Source organism: Acanthochromis polyacanthus, chromosome 14 (genome assembly GCF_021347895.1).
Source record: "Acanthochromis polyacanthus isolate Apoly-LR-REF ecotype Palm Island chromosome 14, KAUST_Apoly_ChrSc, whole genome shotgun sequence".
NCBI lineage: Eukaryota > Metazoa > Chordata > Actinopteri > Pomacentridae > Acanthochromis > Acanthochromis polyacanthus.
Genome location: NC_067126.1, coordinates 23,403,092 through 23,422,677, shown reverse-complemented (window position 1 = coordinate 23,422,677; position 19,586 = coordinate 23,403,092). Strand labels below are relative to the sequence as shown.

Sequence of the window (19,586 nt, the reverse complement as noted above, 5' to 3'; positions counted from 1 at the left end):
TTAATTTCTGAAAATCCGCATGGTTCTGTACAGCTACTGCCTGGAGCAGTGAACGCTGTCGTTAAGCAGTACTAAACAATCCACAGAGTGCATTAACTAAAACGTGCATACATTTAAACTAATAGCTTATATCTCAGTTCCACTTCTTGCCAACCATTTTTGGATCCAGACTCATTTAGCCTTATGCTTTTATTTTTTCTCACAGTAAAGTATTAATAATGTGACAAGATAATAACGTTACACCTGCTTTCTCATAAGATCACATGATGAGGTGCACTGCTTCGTGATTCCTCAGTAATCTTAGCAGTATCCTGAAGTGTTTGATGCATCATTATTTTCTACCCTTGTAGTGTGTCCTTATCTGAGCTTAGAGGGAAGATTATCTGAAGTCTCTCCTCATGTGCATGATGCAGCCCCATTTTAAAACTCCTCCAGTGTGAGCCCGGCTCTCAACATATGTCACTATTTATGATATATGAGCTCCAGAGGCAATCTAAACTAATAATGTTCATAATCAGTCATGCGTTTGTGAGAAATTCATGACACCAGAGAAGATAAATAAGGAGCAGTAAGGTATATCATAACCTGCTGTCAGTCACTGAAATCTGATTTTCCCATATGGGATTAATTGTGTTTTATATGACTTTATGTTTACTCCTCTGGGTTTGTTTGAAAAAAGCCTATATGAACGGAATCTTGACCAGAACTAAAAGGCAACAATGTGTCTCCTAATGTTTTGGTTTTTCTTGGCAGTGAGCAGTTGTATAAATGCCATAACTGTTAGGGTTTATTTTTGGGTCTGTCACACATCTCGTGTTTGTCTTTAGAGTTAATAGAAGTCCAGTATAAGTCAGTGCAATGTCCTCCAACAGTGAATTTGCTTGTCTGTCAGCGTGTGAGCTGCTGTGTGTCTGCTCCAAGTTTGTTGGGATGTTGCCAGCTTGATAACTTTTAAATGCCATTTAACAAACAGAGGTTTTATTCTGATTGATGGGTCCACGTACTGATATGCATACGAACACACGCACACAAATCTAATGCAGTCTCTTCCGCTCTCTCACACACCTACACTAAATAAGCGGGATATGCTTTGCATTAAGTAGCATTAATAGCTGGATTCACGGGAGACGCTCTAAGCTGCGTGCTTTGGGGAAAATTGACCTTCTGTGGTCTTAATTGTACCAGAGGCTCAACAGCGCTGTGACATTTAACTGTGCTCCATTCTTAATTCTTAGCCCTTTATTCTAGTGGTTTGCTGACATTTCAGTAGGAAGAGGTTTGAGAATAAAGATGCTTGGTGTTTCTTTGGTGTCGTAAACAAATAAGCACATTTGCCCTGATTATTTTATTCTTTCACTATCTCTTGCTGCCTCGCTTGCAGTTTTTTTTTTTCTCGGTTTTGTTGTCTGTCACCCTCACTCTCTGGCTGTCACTCTTCATGTCTATGTGAACCTGAGGAACATTTTACAGCCCAACCATGCAAAATGACCAAAGCGGTAGAAGTCTGCAAGACATTTCATTGGGTTGGTCAACAATAGTCATGACTTAGCAATTACTTTGCCAGGTGTTGAACAGCTTTTTACTGTTTTTGTAAACACATACCACCCGCTTAGACACATATTTATTTGCTCAAGGGTGAACCATAATGCAAAGATCAGGTATGTTGTAATGATAAAAAAGACAACGCCTTACTTTTATAATTGATTCTAATTAAACATCCTTCATTAGTTCTGAGCTAGCTGACTCAGATACAGATACTGCTGCAAATGTTTTATTATTTTTTCCCTTTAAAGAAATACTTGAGCACGTTGAGTATTGACAAGAGCTCACCAATTAACATGTTGTATTTCTGCATTAATTTGTAAGTTTTAAAGCTCTGGTACACGGATTTTGTTACTTTTGGTCACAGACAGGCATGCTGCTTGTCTTTGTGCTAAATTAACCGACTGGAAGTGGCATCAATCTGCTCAGCTAACTCTGTGCCAGAAAAGCAAATGAGTATATTTCCCAAAATGTATTTCTTCAGGTCAAGAATGATATAAGCTCAAAATTATTCTGTAGAAAAAATGTCTTATGGGCCTGCTTCTGGCTATATAAATAGGATTTACTCCAGATACACTGCAGCTGACTCTGGCAGAGTGACTATCTCCTGTGTGGTCAACGTAGACTCATTAGAATAATGATGAACTATGTAAGGAGCTCATTTGTATGGCTGTTTGTGTGTGCAGAGGTGAACTTGTGTGCGAATGTGAATAAGCATGTTCTTGTGAGTGTGCTTGTCGACTCTCTTTCCTTTAGTGCTACTTTGTTAAGAGGCTGTAGTAATTAGCCTGAGAAAATGGATGGCTTTTCGCCAACAGCTGCAATTACTGCTTTCTCGAGAATGAATGGATGGATAAATGGATGGAGAGAGCGATGGCATATAGTAATAGATGAACGAATGGAGAGTCACATAGAGAGGAACAAATAAAGACTGGGATGCTGCGACGGGGGTGGAAGGAGATGAATAAACAGAAAAAGGTATCCACGGATAGATCAAATGTGGCCACAAATGGACATGAATTTTGATAGGAACAGAAAAATAATATACTACCACTGACCCAAAATATTCAAATAAAGCCTTCTGTCATGTGTGCCATTTAAAAAGCTGAAGCTTAGCTCCCCTCGCACACAGGAGACCCGTGTCATTTTTTGTCCCTCACTAGAGGCTAAGGTGACATATTAATAATATTAGATTAACAAGGTACATTAATCTATCAAACACACTGAAAATGAGGTTGCGTGCGCCCGGATTTCCTTTTGTACAGTTTATTTGTATTCGGGTGTGTGTGTGCGTGCATGTGTGTGTATATTTAAAGCTGTCTGTATTCCTTGTGAAATATTAAAAACATGCTCGGGGTGAAGTAATCACAGAGAAAGGGTTTCAATATGAACCGGTGACAAAATCCAACCCAACAGCACACAGCAAGGTGTTGTTGTAATTTTCCACAGACCTGAAGCAGTTTTTATACTGTGTGAAAGCTGGAAGGGTTCTTGTAATAAAGTGCAATTAGAATGATGGAGGCTAATACTTTTTATGGGTGTTTAATTCTAAGTGGGATTTTTTTTTTTATTCTATTATTTTTTTACACTGAGTAATATTGGCTCCGAATTGCTGCATGAAGTTTTGAGAGGAAAAATATGTGATTTTTCATCAGATCAGGCAGTGGGATTTTATATGTCGAATGTGCGTGCTTTAATCTTGAGGTTGTGTCACCACCAAAGCGTTTTTTTTTTTTTTTTTTTGCCAGCTGAAAATGACAGACGCTCTTCTGAAAACGCACAGCTGGGAAAGCTTGAGAGCGATTTGGAGGTACCTCATTTTTTCAGCTGAAATGCTTTGGTTGCTATGATACGGAATATCCAAGGAAGTAATGTGTTGCAAGTGCTGATCAGCTGACCGATTCTCTGACTGCTGCTCACCTGTTAGACCCACAGTGAATTAAGTGTTCTTCAATGATTTACATTTTCATATTAGCAGTAGTGGCTTCTCCTTGGTTTTCATTCAGTTGTTAGAAGGATGTGAAGAATAGGTCGGTGTGGTATTTACTTTGCACCTTTTCTGCTGTGTTTGGACGGCTGGGTAAGAAGTGGTTGTGTCGAGTGCATCATTTTACCCACTGTTGAACATTTTCCAACTCAAGGCAACCACAAAAAAACCCACAAAGCACACAGCGCTCAGCATGGAGTGGATATTCAGAGCCTTGTCACGTTGCTGGAATTTTTCAAATAGTGTAAATATACTGTGTTCCTATTACAAACAATTGAAAAAATATGCTTGCCTCAGGGAAACATGCTCTTAAGAATTCAGCCTGATTAAAGTGATGAAGATATTGATGTGGTCTTCTTAAAAGCATGACATCTGAAAGCATACCTATTGAGTTGAAACATAGCGTGCACGTTCGGGTAATTTACTTTATTGACTTACTGAGTCATCACTCTGGTGGTCTTCCTAAACTGCAAAAACATGTCAACCTCACAAATGTTTTAGAAATCAACCTGGCGCAGAGATTTACGAGGTAACGGCCATCAGTTTATTTTATAGTTTCGGTCATTCCCAGAGTAAGTGTTGACACTGCATATAAATCGTAAGAGCTACAAACGTGCTATACGTTTGGATCCTGGTCTTTATGCAAGAATTGGGAAAGGAAAGCTTATATTTGCTTTTGTTCTGTGAATTTCAGACGCATTTAGATTCACATTTTAAATGTGCAAAATTCAACAGAGACACTACACTACGGTTCAAAGGTTTGGGGTCACTTAGATATGTCCTTATTTTTAAAAGGAAAAGCAGTTTTTTTTCAATAAACATAACATCGAATCAATCACAAGTACAGTCTAGACATTGTTAATGTAGTAAATGACTATTTTAGCTGGAAACGGCTGATTTTTAATGGAATATCTCCATAGGGGTGCAGAGGAACATTTCCAGCAACCATCACTCCTGTGTTCTAATGCTACATTGTGTTAGCTAATGGTGTTGAAAGGCTAATTGATGATTAGAAAACCCTTGTGCAATTATGTCAGCACATGAATAAAAGTGTGAGTGTAAGTGAGTTTTCCTGGAAAACATGAAATTGTTTGTGTGACCCCAAACTTTTGAACAGTCATGTATATTCCTAGTATAATACCGTTAGAATGATTACTTCTTCTACTCAGTTCTTAGCAGTCAGACATAGTCTTCATCAGGTGGTTCTCATCCAAACACAGCTGACTATACAGACACTAAGATATTTGAAGGCTTTACTATATCACAGGTAGTGGATGTGACACACACACACACACACACACACACACACACACACACACACACACACACACACACACACACACACACACACACACACACACACACACACACACACACAAAGGAACCGCAGAGAGCTATGTTTTAATTGAGTCAGCCGAAAGTGCTGGCTGAGCAGAACGATATGACTGATACGGATTAGAACCAGACTTCCCTTATTCATTGATTTCTACAAGGGTGGGAGGCAGTAGGGGGGGGCAAGATGGAAGGAGGACAAAGACGGAGCAAAAGCTTTGTCTATTGATTTACAGAAAGAGAAAATGACATTGAAGTGGAAGAAAGACATTTCTTTTGCTCACCCACGGACCTTTTCTGAATGTCTAGTTTTCTAGATACTGACAAACCCCCATGTCACATGTGTTTTTGCTAGCAGAGGACAATCAGGGAATAAATGCCAAAGAGAAACGGAGAAAAATGGAAGAGAGCAGGAGGAGAGAGTTGTAAATACAGGGATAAGTGATAGAGGGATGGAAAGGAGAAAGGGCGTTTGAGTGAGATGTAGAAGGTAGGGACAAGAAAAGAGATGTTAAGTAAGAGTTAGAGATTTAACAATACTCGGAAGAGCCCTTTATTTCACTTAGGAAGAGTTGGTTAATGAGGGGTAAAGATGAGGTGTGGACAGGGAGACAATGAGGAAGACAGGATGAGACTCTGATGGAGAGGTGAAGACAGTGACGATGAAGAAGTACGGAAGACGATAACACGAAGCGAGGAAAGAGACACTTTACATTTGGACTAAGTGGTCTCATTTAAGCTGCATGCATCTACCAAATACTCCATGTCGATCTAAATCCCTTTGAAATCCTTAGACTGCTCGAGTGAAAATGATGGGACATTGGAGCCATTGTGTGTATCTGTGTGTAAGATAGGCCGAAAAAAGTGAGATAGGGAAAGCCTATGAGCGTGTGTCAGTGCTGAAAGTGATGGGGTGGGGTGTTTTATGGGAAAATTGAAGGGTCTGTTAAAAGGAGAGAGATGAGCCCCTCTTACAGTGTGTGTGTGTGTGTGTGTGTGTGTGTGTGTGTGTGTGTGTGTGTGTGTGTGTGCTGGTTTGTGTGTGTGCCTGCTCCCTCTCCCTTCAGTATCAGTCTCTTCTGCTTGATTTCCGCGCTCTCCTCTCTGCCTCTCCTCTGCTCGCTATGCCGTGAAATGGTTTTTCACTAGACCATTACCCCAACCAGTGCACTACACTACTGCCACAGCCCTGTGTGAGTGAGAGGGAGTGTGTTTAAGTGTGTGTATGTGTGTGCACCCAGAGAGAAAGAAGGGTGTGCGTTTGGCTGCGTGCATGTGAGAGACTGTGTGTTTGTGTACAGTAGCTGCACTTGAAAGAGAAAGATTGCGAATGTTTTGTTTACGTGTGGGGAAGATGGATTGTGTGCACATGCTGATGTGTGTGTGTGCTTGTAACTCTGCGTGTGTGTGTATGTGTGTGCATGAGGGAAAATCATGGGGGCGTGTACAGTATGTCCCACACAAGCTCAGCTGTCAAAGTGTTTGCCCTGCCCTGTAGTCCTGTCACAGTTGTCTACTAACATCCAGCATTCCTGTGTCTCTCTGACACACTTCCACAGTTACAGACAGACTAATATAGGCGACTGCAGCCGTAGTCTGTGAGTCATTCAGCTCACAAATAAACTGTGGAATCTTCTAGCTGCGGCTGAATGGTTTTTGGGATTGCCAAATTTTCACTTAAAAGCATTCTTTAGTTTAACCGTGTGCATATTGTTACTAGAGTGCAAAATATACACACAAACCAAGTTGATTTTGTCACTGTGGCTGACATTTTTATGTTTACATGTCTAACAACAGAGTAAAGATTTAAACCAGTTGATTATTTGGTGACATGTTTACTGTGGTAGCACTATCAAGCTCTTGTCTTCATTCTGAACTGATGTTGCTCCATCTGTTAAGAATTTTATCACAGTTGTAGCACAAATAAACTTGAAACCTTTTTCAGACATAGGATACGTAATATTGTTGGCCTCATTAAATTGGTAAAGTTACTACATTCTGCCATTCAGACATTTATCTATTGTGTTCAAACCCATGATAATAATGGAGAGAGCCATAATATGCGGGCAATTTTTGTCATACACGCAAGATTGGGCAGTGTGTTAGATGATGTATAATAAATTATCATGCACTAATGAGCAAAAGACTCAATCTAAGTCTGCTATATGACAAATTTTTTCACTGCAATTTAATAACCATTACTCGGTGTGAAAGATCAGCTGCGTAATGTGTAATTTACAATTATAACTAATTAAAGAAGTTAAGTTGTGCCGTGCGTACATGCACGCCACTTCCTTGCTTTGGAGACTTTATGGATCCTGCTGCTGTTTGATGCAGCAATTATTGAATAAACTCAGAGGAAAGATGTCTACCAAGAGCTGGAAGCAAAAAACTAAACTTCAATAATGTTTTACCAAAAAACAGAGATGTTAATGATGAATCGATTAATTGCTGCTGATTATTTAAGCTGTAACTGTAGTACCTGGTTACACCGTCTTACTGTTGAACACTGTAGTCACTCGGACTACTGGCAGCTCCATGTTAGCAAGCAGAGAGCATTATGGGAGTTTAGCTGGTAAAGGGCTACGATGAAGAAGTCTCCTGTGACGTTTAATGCCTACTGCCTGTGACAACATCTATATTTATCACAGTAAAGGCTGATTTTTACATTTCTTAATTCATTTTTTACATTTTTAAATTTAGTTTGTACCACATGAAATTGTAGGGCAAAATGAATGACAAGATTTATTTTATTTTGGATGCAAGCTGTTTTTTTTGCTCTTTCTGTGATGTATCTGGACCAATGTTGGTGCTAAAATGTGGAAAATGCTTTTCCCACATTGTTTCACACAGATCAAAATACATGGTTTGTACATGTCTTTCCAGTAATGTCAAGACATGCAATTCAGACTTGTGCCATGTTGAAAGCGACAAGTGTTCTTTATAGAGAAACTTATTTTTGTTAACTTACACTGCCGTTCAAAAGTTTGTGGTCACTTAGAAATGTCCTACTTTTTGAAAGAAAAGCAGTTTTTTTTCCAGTGAAGATACCAGTAAATTAATCAGAAATGTGTCTAGACGTTGTTAATGTGGTAAATGACTATTCTAGCTGGAAACAGCTGATTGTTTAATGGAATGTCTACATAGGGTTACAGAGGAACATTTGCAGCAACCATTACTCCGGTGTTCTAATGCTACATTGTGTTAGCTAATGGTGTTGAAAGGCTAATTGATGATTAGAACACCATTGTGCAATTATGCTAGCACATAGGGCTGGGCGATATGACAATAGATTTCGTCTGGACGATAGAAAATGTCTATCGTTTTGTGTGAAGATCCTATCGTTTATATCGCAGTGTCGCAAAACACGCTTTATGGCAGTATTTTACGTCACCGACGTGCCTTACGGCAAGCCCAGGCACGTGGCCAGTGTTGCCAACTTAGCGACTTTCTCGCTAAATCTAGCGACTTTCCAAAGCGTCCTAGTGACTTTTTTTTGTCAAACGCGACTAGCGACAAATCTGCCATTATCGGCCAGATGGCAGATGAATCGCGCATGCGCAAAGTCACTACAGGTCTCATCCAGACTTACGGAGCGGGATATAAATGAAAATGTTTCTTCACTGTCATACTAAAATATACCACAGCATTTATCCTCTAGTACAAAAACATATTTTGGGTGTTTTATAATCACTTTTTGGTCTCTTCCACGACGTTATTCCTCTCTCCTACAATGTTGATTACAATTACATGCAAACTGGGAAATATGCAAATTAGGAGATGACGTAATTTAGCGACTTCTAGCGACTTTTGGGACAGCCAACAGCGACTTTCCTTACTGAGGAGTTGGCAACACTGCATGCGGCTAAAACATAAACAGCTATGGAGGAAGACGGTGGACTTGACTCAGAAGAACAATCTAAACAAGATGACGAACAACCAGCTCAAACTGACGAGCTTGTACCTAAAAGACGGGAAACTTCTGTCATATGGGGGTGGTTGGGATTTAAAAAGACCGACAAGGATCAGACTACCGTACTTTGTAAGGTATGCCGCTGCCCGGTCCCAACAACAGACTCGAACACGAATAACTGTTTTTATCACCTGAAAAATATGCTATATCGTGATGTATATCGTATCGGGATATAAAATAAACTATATCGGGATATAAAATTTTGGTCATATCGCCCAGCCCTACTAGCACATGAATAAAATGTGAATTTTCATGGAAAACAGGAAATTGTCTGGATGATCCCAAACTTTTGAGCGGTAGTGTATATCACATAATATTTACTGTGCTTCCAACACACTCAACACCCATAATCATGCTTGTACATCTGTGTGAGTATTGTTAGGTACTAATATTTGTTTAGTCTCTCTTCATATGTACACCTGCACATTTATTATACACTCACCTGTTTGTGTTTACACAGTGTATGGAATCACAATCTGTTCTTCATTCATATAAATAGAGACACACAGAGGCACACATACTCAAGCATAAGAGCATCAGATCATATCTAAACTCTGGACCATTTTGTATTTGTTTACAACAGAAAACAAAACATAATAATGCCAGAAATATTCCAAAAGTAAAATTGCATGAAAAGTATCTGTCAGCTGCTTTCTTTCTTCCGTCCCTCTGACACCTGTCTCCTTCTTTCATTTATCTTCTCTTCACTTCTCCACTCATGGCTCTCTGCTTTCTACTCGTCTCTCTCACCTCTCAGTCTCCACCGGATGATTCAGTCATTCACCCTCTCATCTCTCACCCCTCTATCTCTAGTTTCCTCTTTTAACATCTTGTTTAAATCGTGTCATTAATGTCCCTTTCACCTCCTTACTCCGTCGCCCTCGTCTTCACCCCATTCACTCCCTTGTTTTATAATTCACCTCTCATCTCTTTTCTCTCCCTTTGCCACTTCTCAATGGCTTCATAATATCCCTCCTCCTCTCTATATCTCCCTCACCTACTCTCTAACTCATTTACTTCTCATTCACTCTATCTCTCTTTCCTCCTTTCTTCTCCATCTAATGCCTTTTCATTCTTTCGCTCCATCTCTCTATTCCCTCTTAATATCCCGCTGTCTCTCTACCTGAGATATTGAAGCTATAAAGACAGGTGTTCAAAAGAAAGCAGGGCCAGCAAATCTGTTTTATATGCCTTCTGGCATCATTCCCTGGAATACAGAGAGAAGACAAGAGGCAGAGAAAGAGACGAAAAAGCTGTGGTCTGTAATATCTAATTCTCAGCACCTTGAGGAGAGAAGAAGAAGAACCTAGTTTTCTATAAAACCTTCAGCCTTTTGTCTCCACTGCTTGGGAGACATACACACTTCACCCTCCTTCTATTATGCTCTTTTGGATTTAAAACATTTTGTTCTTTCTTTTGGGAACATGGTGTACACCTTACTTTTACCAAATATTATGGCTCCAAATTGTGCAGATGACATACAATAATTTCCTGTCAGAGGTACAGTATACTTCAAGAAATTGCTATGTATAATGCAATTTTGTCTCATGGAATTGTCTTTCATCAAGAAAAGCACCGTTTCACCGCGGTCATAAAGGTGCGATAGACCACGTTTAATGGGCTCAACACCGTGAAGGCATTGTGTGATGCTGGATGTAAGTGTCGCATTTTATTGTTAAACTTGAGCATGTATGGAGAGTCACTTTGTCAACCCACATTATATTAAAATTACTCTATTCACAGTATTCAATGTGCCTTTTCGAGAAAATTACTTGTGTGTAGTAATCACCTGAACATTAAAACCACTGACAGGTGAAGTGACTAGCATTGATGTCTTTACAGTTTCATCTGTCAAGCAGTGGGATATATTAAGCAGTAAGTGAACATTCAGTTTGTGAGGTTGATGTGGTTGAAAAAGGGAAAAATTGGCAATGTAAGGATCTAAGTGACTTGACAAGGGACACATTTTGATGACTAGTTGACTGGATCAGAGCGATCTAAAAACAGCAGGTCTTGTGTGGTGTTCCTGATATGCAACGGTTAGCACATACCAAAAGTGGTACAAGCAAGAACAGCAAGTGAACCAGCGACTGGGTAATGAGTGTCCAACGCTCAGTGATGCATGCACGGAGCAAAGGCTGGCCTACGTGGCTCAGTGGCACAGAAAAGCTGCTGTAGTACAAACCTCTCAACCTTAATGCTGTCTATGTGGTAGCTGTGGTAGAAAGATGTCAGAACACATGGTGCGTCATGGTGCGTCGCGGCTCACTGTGCAGCTGTAGATCAGTCAGAGTACTGAGGCTGAGCCCATGTCCACCGCCCAAAGCCCTTACACTGCGCACGTGAGCATTCGAATTGGACCATGGAGCCATGGTAGAAGGTGACCTGGTCTGATGAATCATGTTTTCTTTTACTTCATGTGGAAAAAATGGCAGCAGGATGCACTATGGGAAGAAGGCAAGCTGGGAAAGGCACTGTGATGCTCAGGGCAGTGTTCTGCTCTGAAGCCTTATCCTGACATTATTGTGGATGTTGCTTTGATACAAAAGACCTACCTAAGTATTGTTGTCTGCTGTGTACACCCCTCCAGAGAGGAGCAGCATTCGCTAATGTCTGTGGTTTGAGCACTGGCTGCGTATAGCGATGGATGAACCCTCTGTAACATCACCCATAGGTTTCCTTAAGTGTGGTTCTTAAGCTCTATGTGGTGGCTCCAAGTGTCACCATCTGAACGGGGTCTTCCAACAACTCGCTAATTCAAAAATGAATAATGAGGTGACGCAAGAGTGGAGCTGTGGCAGGCCTGTGCCAGCACTCAGTCACTCAGAGCAACCCCATCCTCAACCATACATAACTTTAAGCCTTAAAGCAATTTAAATGGATCAGTTATATTTAAAAAAAAAAAAAAGCCACCCCCAGAAAAAGAGTAATTAGCTTTATAGACCAGAACTTTGTTGTTGTTGTGCCAGTCTGTGAACATGTTTATTTCTTCAGCAAAGTTGGGGACTTGAGCATGGGGGGGGGGTCTGTGGGGATTGACTTGCTTTTGGAGCTGGCCTCAAGTGGCCTTTCAAGCAGTTTTTGGTATTGGCTTCATTTTTCAACCCGCGGGTGTTGCCGCTTGGGTTTGAGGAGCATGTCACAGAGTTCAAGCCATTGATTTGGCCTCCAAATTCCCCAGATCTCAATCCGATCAAGCGTCTGTGGTATGTGATGGAAAAACAAGTCCATGAAACTTCACCCCACAAACTTAATGGATCTGCTGCTCACGTCTGGGTGCCTTATATCACAGGACACTTTCAGAGGTCTTATGGGGCAGATGCCTCGACAAGTAAGAGCCGCTTTAGCACAAAATTAGCCAGGTGGTTTTAATGTTGTGGGTGATCGCTGTATGTCTGCACATGTGTGTGTGTGTGTGTTAATGGAGTGTGTTGATGTTTGGGGTTTAGTCGGCTTCTTTTAGGAGCACCACGGCAGCTGGAATCTCCCCACTGAATAGACTGGGATAAGCTCTGAGACAGAAACTGTGTGTGCATCTGTGTTTGTGTGTGTGTGCGTGTGTGTGTGTGTGTGTGTGTGAGGGAGGAACGGGAATAAGGGGAGGGAGAGAAAATGAGATGTGAGGGTTAAAGAGAGAACCAGTGAGATGAGGAAGCAGGAGAGATTGAACTGTCAGCAGCTTGACTTAATCTTTTTTTTTAATATGGAGATGAGACACAATTCTGTGTATGTGTTACTGTGTGTGTGCGTGTGTGTGTGTGTGTATGACCGAGACAACTCCATCCTGTTTTGAAGTAACCTAATCTAGGATGGAGACCCTCTCTACCCCCAAACAACCTCAGAAGACCGAAACTCCAACTCTAAATCCCTAATAACTAGCCTTTGTCAATCCTAAATTACCCCTGTATCACAAACACACACACACACACACACACACACACACACACACACAGAAAGCAAGGAGCTTATGAGTGTGCATTTCACATGCTTAGACTCACAGTTTTGCAGTTTATTCGCTCTCAAGGCAGCCGAATATACTGTACAATTTAAGCATTTTGACTGAGAAGATATCAGAACTTTGTGATTTTACTGCATCCACAAACTAAGCATTTGTTTTTCTTTCCCAGATGCCAGGCAGAGGGACCGATCATCGGCTGTCACCACGGTATGAAGAGGTGGAACGTCAGTATGCCTCCTTACCAAGGTACTGCTTCCACTCCTTCCCTTGTATGAGAAGGTCCAACATGCACACAGCACAGTCTGTTGTGTTCCGGTTTATCCTTCTCGTCTCTGCCTCTAATTAAATCTGCGTATTCTGTCATTCTTCCTGTGAGTCTCTGGAGGCCGCCGTCTCAGGCAGGGAACTCAGATTCCCCTCTCCCTGGGGAGCACACACTCAGACAGGGTTGAAAACTGATCCCTGACTCCTGGATCCCGTCAAATCTTACTTTGGCTTGTACTTTATCAGAACTTTTCAGTGTCTTTGTGAGTGTTTTGTCTCTGCAGCTAAATCAGCTGGTATCAGTAAGAAACACATTTTTAGTTGGTTGTCAATGAATTAGTTATTGAACCACTGTTCGAACTTTTTGCAACTAACCATAGCTTTTAAATTCAGATCTCCCAATAGTTTTTGTCGCAGTAACTTTTCCATGAAATTTCACTGGAAACTTCACTAAAAATTATCAGAAGAAATCATATTATGTGCTTGGTCCGTGTATGTTGTAGGTTTTTATTCTCTGGTGCACTGAAGTGTAGTTTTTTAGCTTCTTTGTAAATATTGAAAAGCGGGCATAAGGATACAGAAGAGACATCTACTTCCACGTTTGACCGTCAACTAGGGACACCTTTTTCTGTGCGCCACGCTTCAAGCTTATTGCCCGTTGCATCGCATTGTTTTCCTCTCTGGACAGCATGAAATATGGCTAACATTAGCCAACATAAGACCAATACTAGCTTCCTGAGTATATTAATCAATTCTTGAAAGATTCCTTCCATTTATTTCTCATTATGGGTTTTCTGATGTAGCCAGATAAATATTCCGTCCTTGAATGACCACAGTTGTGTAAAGACCCCTTTAAAATGAGCTTAAAACCCACAGTATAAACCCCACAGCTGTCCACTGGCCGTTTAAGCATGTTAACCTGAACGCAAAAACACACCCACAGACATACTATATTCTCCAACCATCATCAGTCACTCCTGGTCTTTCAGCATCTCATTTTTCATTTCTAACATAGCCACTTTCTCTTCCCCTCTCTTTCTTCGCTCTTTAGCTCTCTTTAATGTCTACATTTTCTTTTTCCCCTGACTCTTCTCTCTGGAGTCCTCCTTTTCTCTTCTTCTCACCCCTTTATGATGTCTTACTCTCGTCCACATTTACTTGTTTCACGGTCAGTTTTTCTCAAAGCATTCCAGAGATGAACACTCCTGCAGTGTTGCATTTAAGCACTCTATTATCAGTGTATCTTTAACTCCTGTCTAAAAATAAAACTTTTTCAAGTGGAAATAGAAGTGTTAATTTTAACAGTAAAGTCGCAGAGTAGTTGTTACTAGCTTCTTCTCACCTCATTTTTTTTATTTTGCTTCTTACTACCGACACCTCAGCAGACCAACAAATGTTTATTTGTGTGTGTGTGAGTGTGTGTCAGTGGGAGAAGGTGATAGAGAGCAAGTAGGTAAGTTAAGTGGATTGACAGACAGAAGTTTAGACCGTCAGGAACTTTATAGCCAGGTTCCCACCCCTGTTAAAATGGTGAAGGATGGCTATTTCACACCTTCTTTGTGTGTCTGTGTCTATGTGTGTGTGTGTGAGAGAGAGAGAGAGGGAGAGAGTGTCTGTGTGTGGGTGATGACTTTGGCAGATGGGAGCGAGAGCAGTGATGATAGTTTTGAGGTCTGGCTGTGGTATCTGAAAAGCCTTGGGAAATTGGACACACACACACTCACATACAGTACACCCTGTTTCTGTTTCCACTTTCAGACATGCACTGTAATCTGTAAATGCTGTGCCAGTTCTACATGTATGCATCATGTTTGAAAAGGACCGCAAAAGTCCTTTTTTTTTTTTTTTTTTAACCATAGAAGTCACTCTGACAGTCTGCCCACTTACAGCATGGTAAGAAGTTCCAAAACACTATGACATTTTTGTATATATGATACAAGCCAACACTAGGGAACAATTTTAGTTCTGTTCCTTTTCAGCAGCAGATCTGACTTTGAAGTGAGGCCTTTCTGTTGCCCTCGCTAAATCATTTGTTAAACCAAAAAAGAGCTGGAAATTGCTCTGCCTTCTAAATCAGGGACACAGCTTTTCTGTTTCAAACGAGGTAGCAGTAACCAACCGTATACATACATAATAAGTCATGCTGCCAAGTCTCGCATGGCAGATGCCAGATACCATGCAAGCATTACACCTTGATCCATACCAGCCCCTCATATATGAAGTTAACATCAAAGTTTTCCACAGTGAACACACCAATCTGAAAACAAAAATGGCATTACTGTATAGACAAATTACCCACAAGCGTTTCCCCTTTGCAAGGTTTTACGTCAGAAGGGGACTACTTTCTCTCTGGTTCTGTCTTTATACGTCTTCCCCTCTGCCTCTGCATTTCTGTCTACACTCTTTTTCCCGCTGTCAATTAACTCCAGAGATGTTTCAGCTTCTAGAGAGGCAGAAAAAGAGATCATGTTTGGAAACCACATCCAGACTGTTGACCTTATGAAAACATATTATTTTGCCACTGGCCCAGAAATAGCTGGAAGGCTATGTGTATCTGGTGTCCACATGCCTGTATACCTGTATACATGTGTGTGTGGGTGGTTCTATGTTGGTGTACATGCATATTTGTGAGTGTCTGTTAATATTTTTTTTTCCAAGCAAGTCCAGAAATAGCTGCAGGGCTGCTTAATCAGGTACTGTATGTTTGACTCGACATCAGTTAACTGGAGCACCGAATACATTGTGTGTGTCTGTGTGTGTGTGTGTCTGTGTGTGTCTGTGTGTGCACGCTGTGAGACACGATTTTGATGGCTCTAAAATTAAAACATGACCCAGCAGTGGATGATGTTTCCCTGCCTAAAGCACAAACACTTTACCAAACAAACTGTCAGCAAATGTCACTGCTTGAAATAGGTAGGAGTCTGCTGAGGGTGTACTGTATATTTTGCTTCTCTATAAAAATCTCTGTTGTGGTAATTAAATATAATACAAGAAAATGCACCAACTTAAAAGTTTTGTTTTTTTTTCCTCAGGGTAATTAACCTTGATTTTGTATCACACATGATTCAGACCTATATTAGGATGTAAACTTAGTGGAAATGAAATCTGTGTGTGTAAAGCAATCTCACAGATAAAACAAAAATTTAAAGCCATCAGTGAATAATGAAATATAATATTTATCTCAGGATTTCTCCCTCGTTGGCTTTTGGTCCCTCACCACCTTGTAATCCGTTTAAACATGCAGCGATTCACTTGCTCATGCAGTCGGCACTCAATAACCTGTGCTCGATAATTCAAAAGATAGCACTCTTAACTCCCTCACTCTGTCAAAATATCTTTTCTTAAGATTTGAGAGATGCAGGTTTTCATAGAAAAGGAACACTGACTTGTAGATAGGCAGAGAGAATAGGACACAATAGCACATCATTTTACCCAAAATCCAAGGACTGTTCACGCTGCTGTTATCTTGAATTAGCGTCTCCATCCTCTTGACCTCAACGACATCTTCTCTCCGTATGTCACAATTTCCTTTACTTCTCCCCTTCCATCTCACTTCCTCTCAGGGCTTTATTTATACTGAAACAAAGAAGCCAGTAAGAGTGAGAGAGCATCTCTGTACGTCTACACAACTAGTTTTGGTTTTATAAATTCAGAACACACTGACTTGTTTAAGACAGCTCAAAACTGTCAGATAGATATTTTTCAACTTACATTTTTCTTTTTCTTCTATGCTTTACATCTGTCTGTCTGTGTAAGCACAGCCTGCAGGAAGTTTTTGCCACGTGACTGTTGAACAGCTGAGTTACTAATGGTATACTCCATTTTGATGAAATATCACAATGTTACACGTATATTTGGTTAATTTCCAAAGCAAACAGTACATCATAGATGAGTAGTTCAAGGGCCCTTGAAAAATTTAAAATCCTGCAATTTTTTTCTGTTTGTACAGTTTCTGGCTATGATGGCTGGTGTCATTTGGGCGATTTCGTGAAGACAATATAGCTTTTAAAACTTCTGGCTGGGTTGGGTGAAGTGCAAAGATGTGATAAAGCTGCACTCTTTTAATTACTAGGTAAGAACGCAGGTACACTTGAAGTAAAGAGTTGTATGACATTCAGAAATCATTCCTGGTTGGAATAAAACCTGCAACATTTTGATCCCGTAGTAAGTAACTACTCTCTGATTTTGAGGTAATGTTTCAGAATTAATGTACATCTGTTTGAAACTGCTTCAGCAATCCATACTGTATGCATGAATGCCCATTATGTGTATGAGTGTGTTTGCACCTGTGTGTGCATGTGCGTATGTGTGTGTTTGGGTCATCCTGAGGTCAGTCGATGGCTATCAGAGTTTGTGTATGGTCAACATTAGCAGGTTGCGCCCTCACCATGTGTGCGCCATTACTGACCCATTTACACATTCCTTCCCTCTCTGTCTCTGATACACAAACACACACACACAGAGAGAGGGAGACGCAAGTAGACATGCATATTTTCTTCTTAAATTATTCTTTATGGTGAAAAGCAAAGCAAAAAAGAAAGGAAAAAATCTGAAATAAACAACATCAGATGTTGACGTATTTCACGCAAAGCTCATCTTAGCTGTTAAAAATATTAGCTTGTGAGAAAAATATGGATGCTCAAGAGACAAAGAAAGAAATTGATGGAATTGGTTACATGATAGTGTTATAATCCACAAAATTTCCACAAAATAAATCTCAATCCTGGAGTTTTTTTTAGATGTAGTGGCATTCTTTCCTTCCATTCACCTTTATCTCTGTTCATGCCTGCTTTTTACAATGTCATTGTTGATCATATGAGTTTTATGGCCCATAAAACTGGACTAGTCTACTTTGATTGAAAACAGCGTTCAATTGTTCAAGCCTCGACTCAATTGGATTAGTCAAACACCCTTTCCAATTTGTCCTCGTTATTGCTCTTATTAGATTAAAAGAGCCAATCAGAAATGTTGTGCAGGTTCCTGGGAAGGCTGTCACTTCCTCATTATAATGATAATTAGATGATTAGTAATTAGAAAGCAGATGTTGTACTGTGTCTTGTGCTCTGTCTCTGTACGCTTCTCTTAGTTGAGTTTCCTCATTTAGTGCTTTTTGCTTTGCATCTTTCTCTGCCCCTCCACTTCTCTTTTTCATTTTCTCTGAACTTGGGGTGAAAAGGACATTGTTGAATATCATTTCACTCAGCCGAGGAGGGAAGTGAAATGGGAATGTCTCGCTTCTCTTTCTGTCTCTCCCTCCCTCCATCTCTCTTGAGAAGACCTCCCAACCAGGCCTGAGAGTTTCCCAGACCACTTTACAACCGCTGCACAATCCACCCCATTGTCCAGTTGTTTTGCTGTGTTTCTCTGGACTCATCGACGCTCCGCTTATTTGTCAGCCATGCAGGGGATCCAAAGAAAGACTCTGCCTCCCCTCCTCCTCCCTTTTTCTCTCGTGACCCTGTCTTGTGTCTGATATGTTCACTCGTTGGTGCTTTAAAGAGTTTTGGTTGAAGCTTTGATCTTGATCATGGACTCTAAAATGTTGGGTTACAACCCATAATGTGTTGCAGAACCCACAGGTGGGCATGACTAGAGTATGATATGCTTTCATATGTATGAACCCTGGGGCGAGGGAGGAAATTTTTCTTTCCCCGGCGGTAAATGTTTAACAGGTTTGCTGGAGTTGAACTGATGTCAAGTGATACTCTGGTCATGTGGAGTGAAGGCTGTGAAAGAGTTGCAACAAGTTGTGAAATGTACACACATTTTACATTGTGGCATCCTGATAAGCACTTTTACTCAAGTGAGAAAATTGGATATTTGCAATTTCTACAAGTACAGCTACATTTTTTAAGTGTTTTAAGATCCAGTCATTATTAAAGCATAGGTTATGTAGGAAAGCCAGTAAAAACCAATGGAATAGCCAAAGTTATATTGACATTCAGGGTACATGGATTGACTCCCACCATCTCATGCGCTGAATAACACGTAGGGAAACATTCCATCTTCAAAGTTACCAGCAGTCACTAATAGTCTTTGAGTGGCAAAGAGAATTTAATTATTTTTACCTCCTGATGAAACTTAACCCTTAGATGCACGAGTGGCTGAACCCTACACTCTTCCATAAATAAAATAAAACATAATTTTTATGCCATTTTTGTCGTTTTGCTTAAGAATAATAATTTGTATTATTTGTTTCTGTAATATTTTGTTCACACACGCCTGATTTCATATTTGAAATATGTTTTTTTTTTCAGCTCATGACAGATGTCGAATATTTTGATAATTGAAGAATATTAAACTCTTTTCCTGTATCTGTTGCTATTCTCCATCCCTCCAAGTTTGTGGACTACATCAGGTCTTGTATAATGTTATCAGTGATAGAGAGCATGGAGTAGTAATATAAATACTATAATTGCTTAAAAAGTATAAAGGGTAGCTTTTGGTAGGAAATGGAATGATATCGAAAAATGTTTTTGAGAAATAAGTGGAATATGGTAAAAACTTTTCAATACAAAGATAATGCAAGA

The 19,586-nt window shown here is 40.3% G+C and overlaps 1 protein-coding gene across 1 annotated transcript in view; it reads left to right on the top strand.

Moving 5' to 3' along the window:
* Window positions 1-19,586, top strand: part of LOC110957809 (partitioning defective 3 homolog B-like) — a 241,583-nt gene that overhangs the window by 196,719 nt on the left and 25,278 nt on the right. The window contains 1 exon segment of the mRNA XM_022204011.2: window positions 12,962-13,038. Coding sequence (XP_022059703.2) covers window positions 12,962-13,038 — 77 coding nt within the window.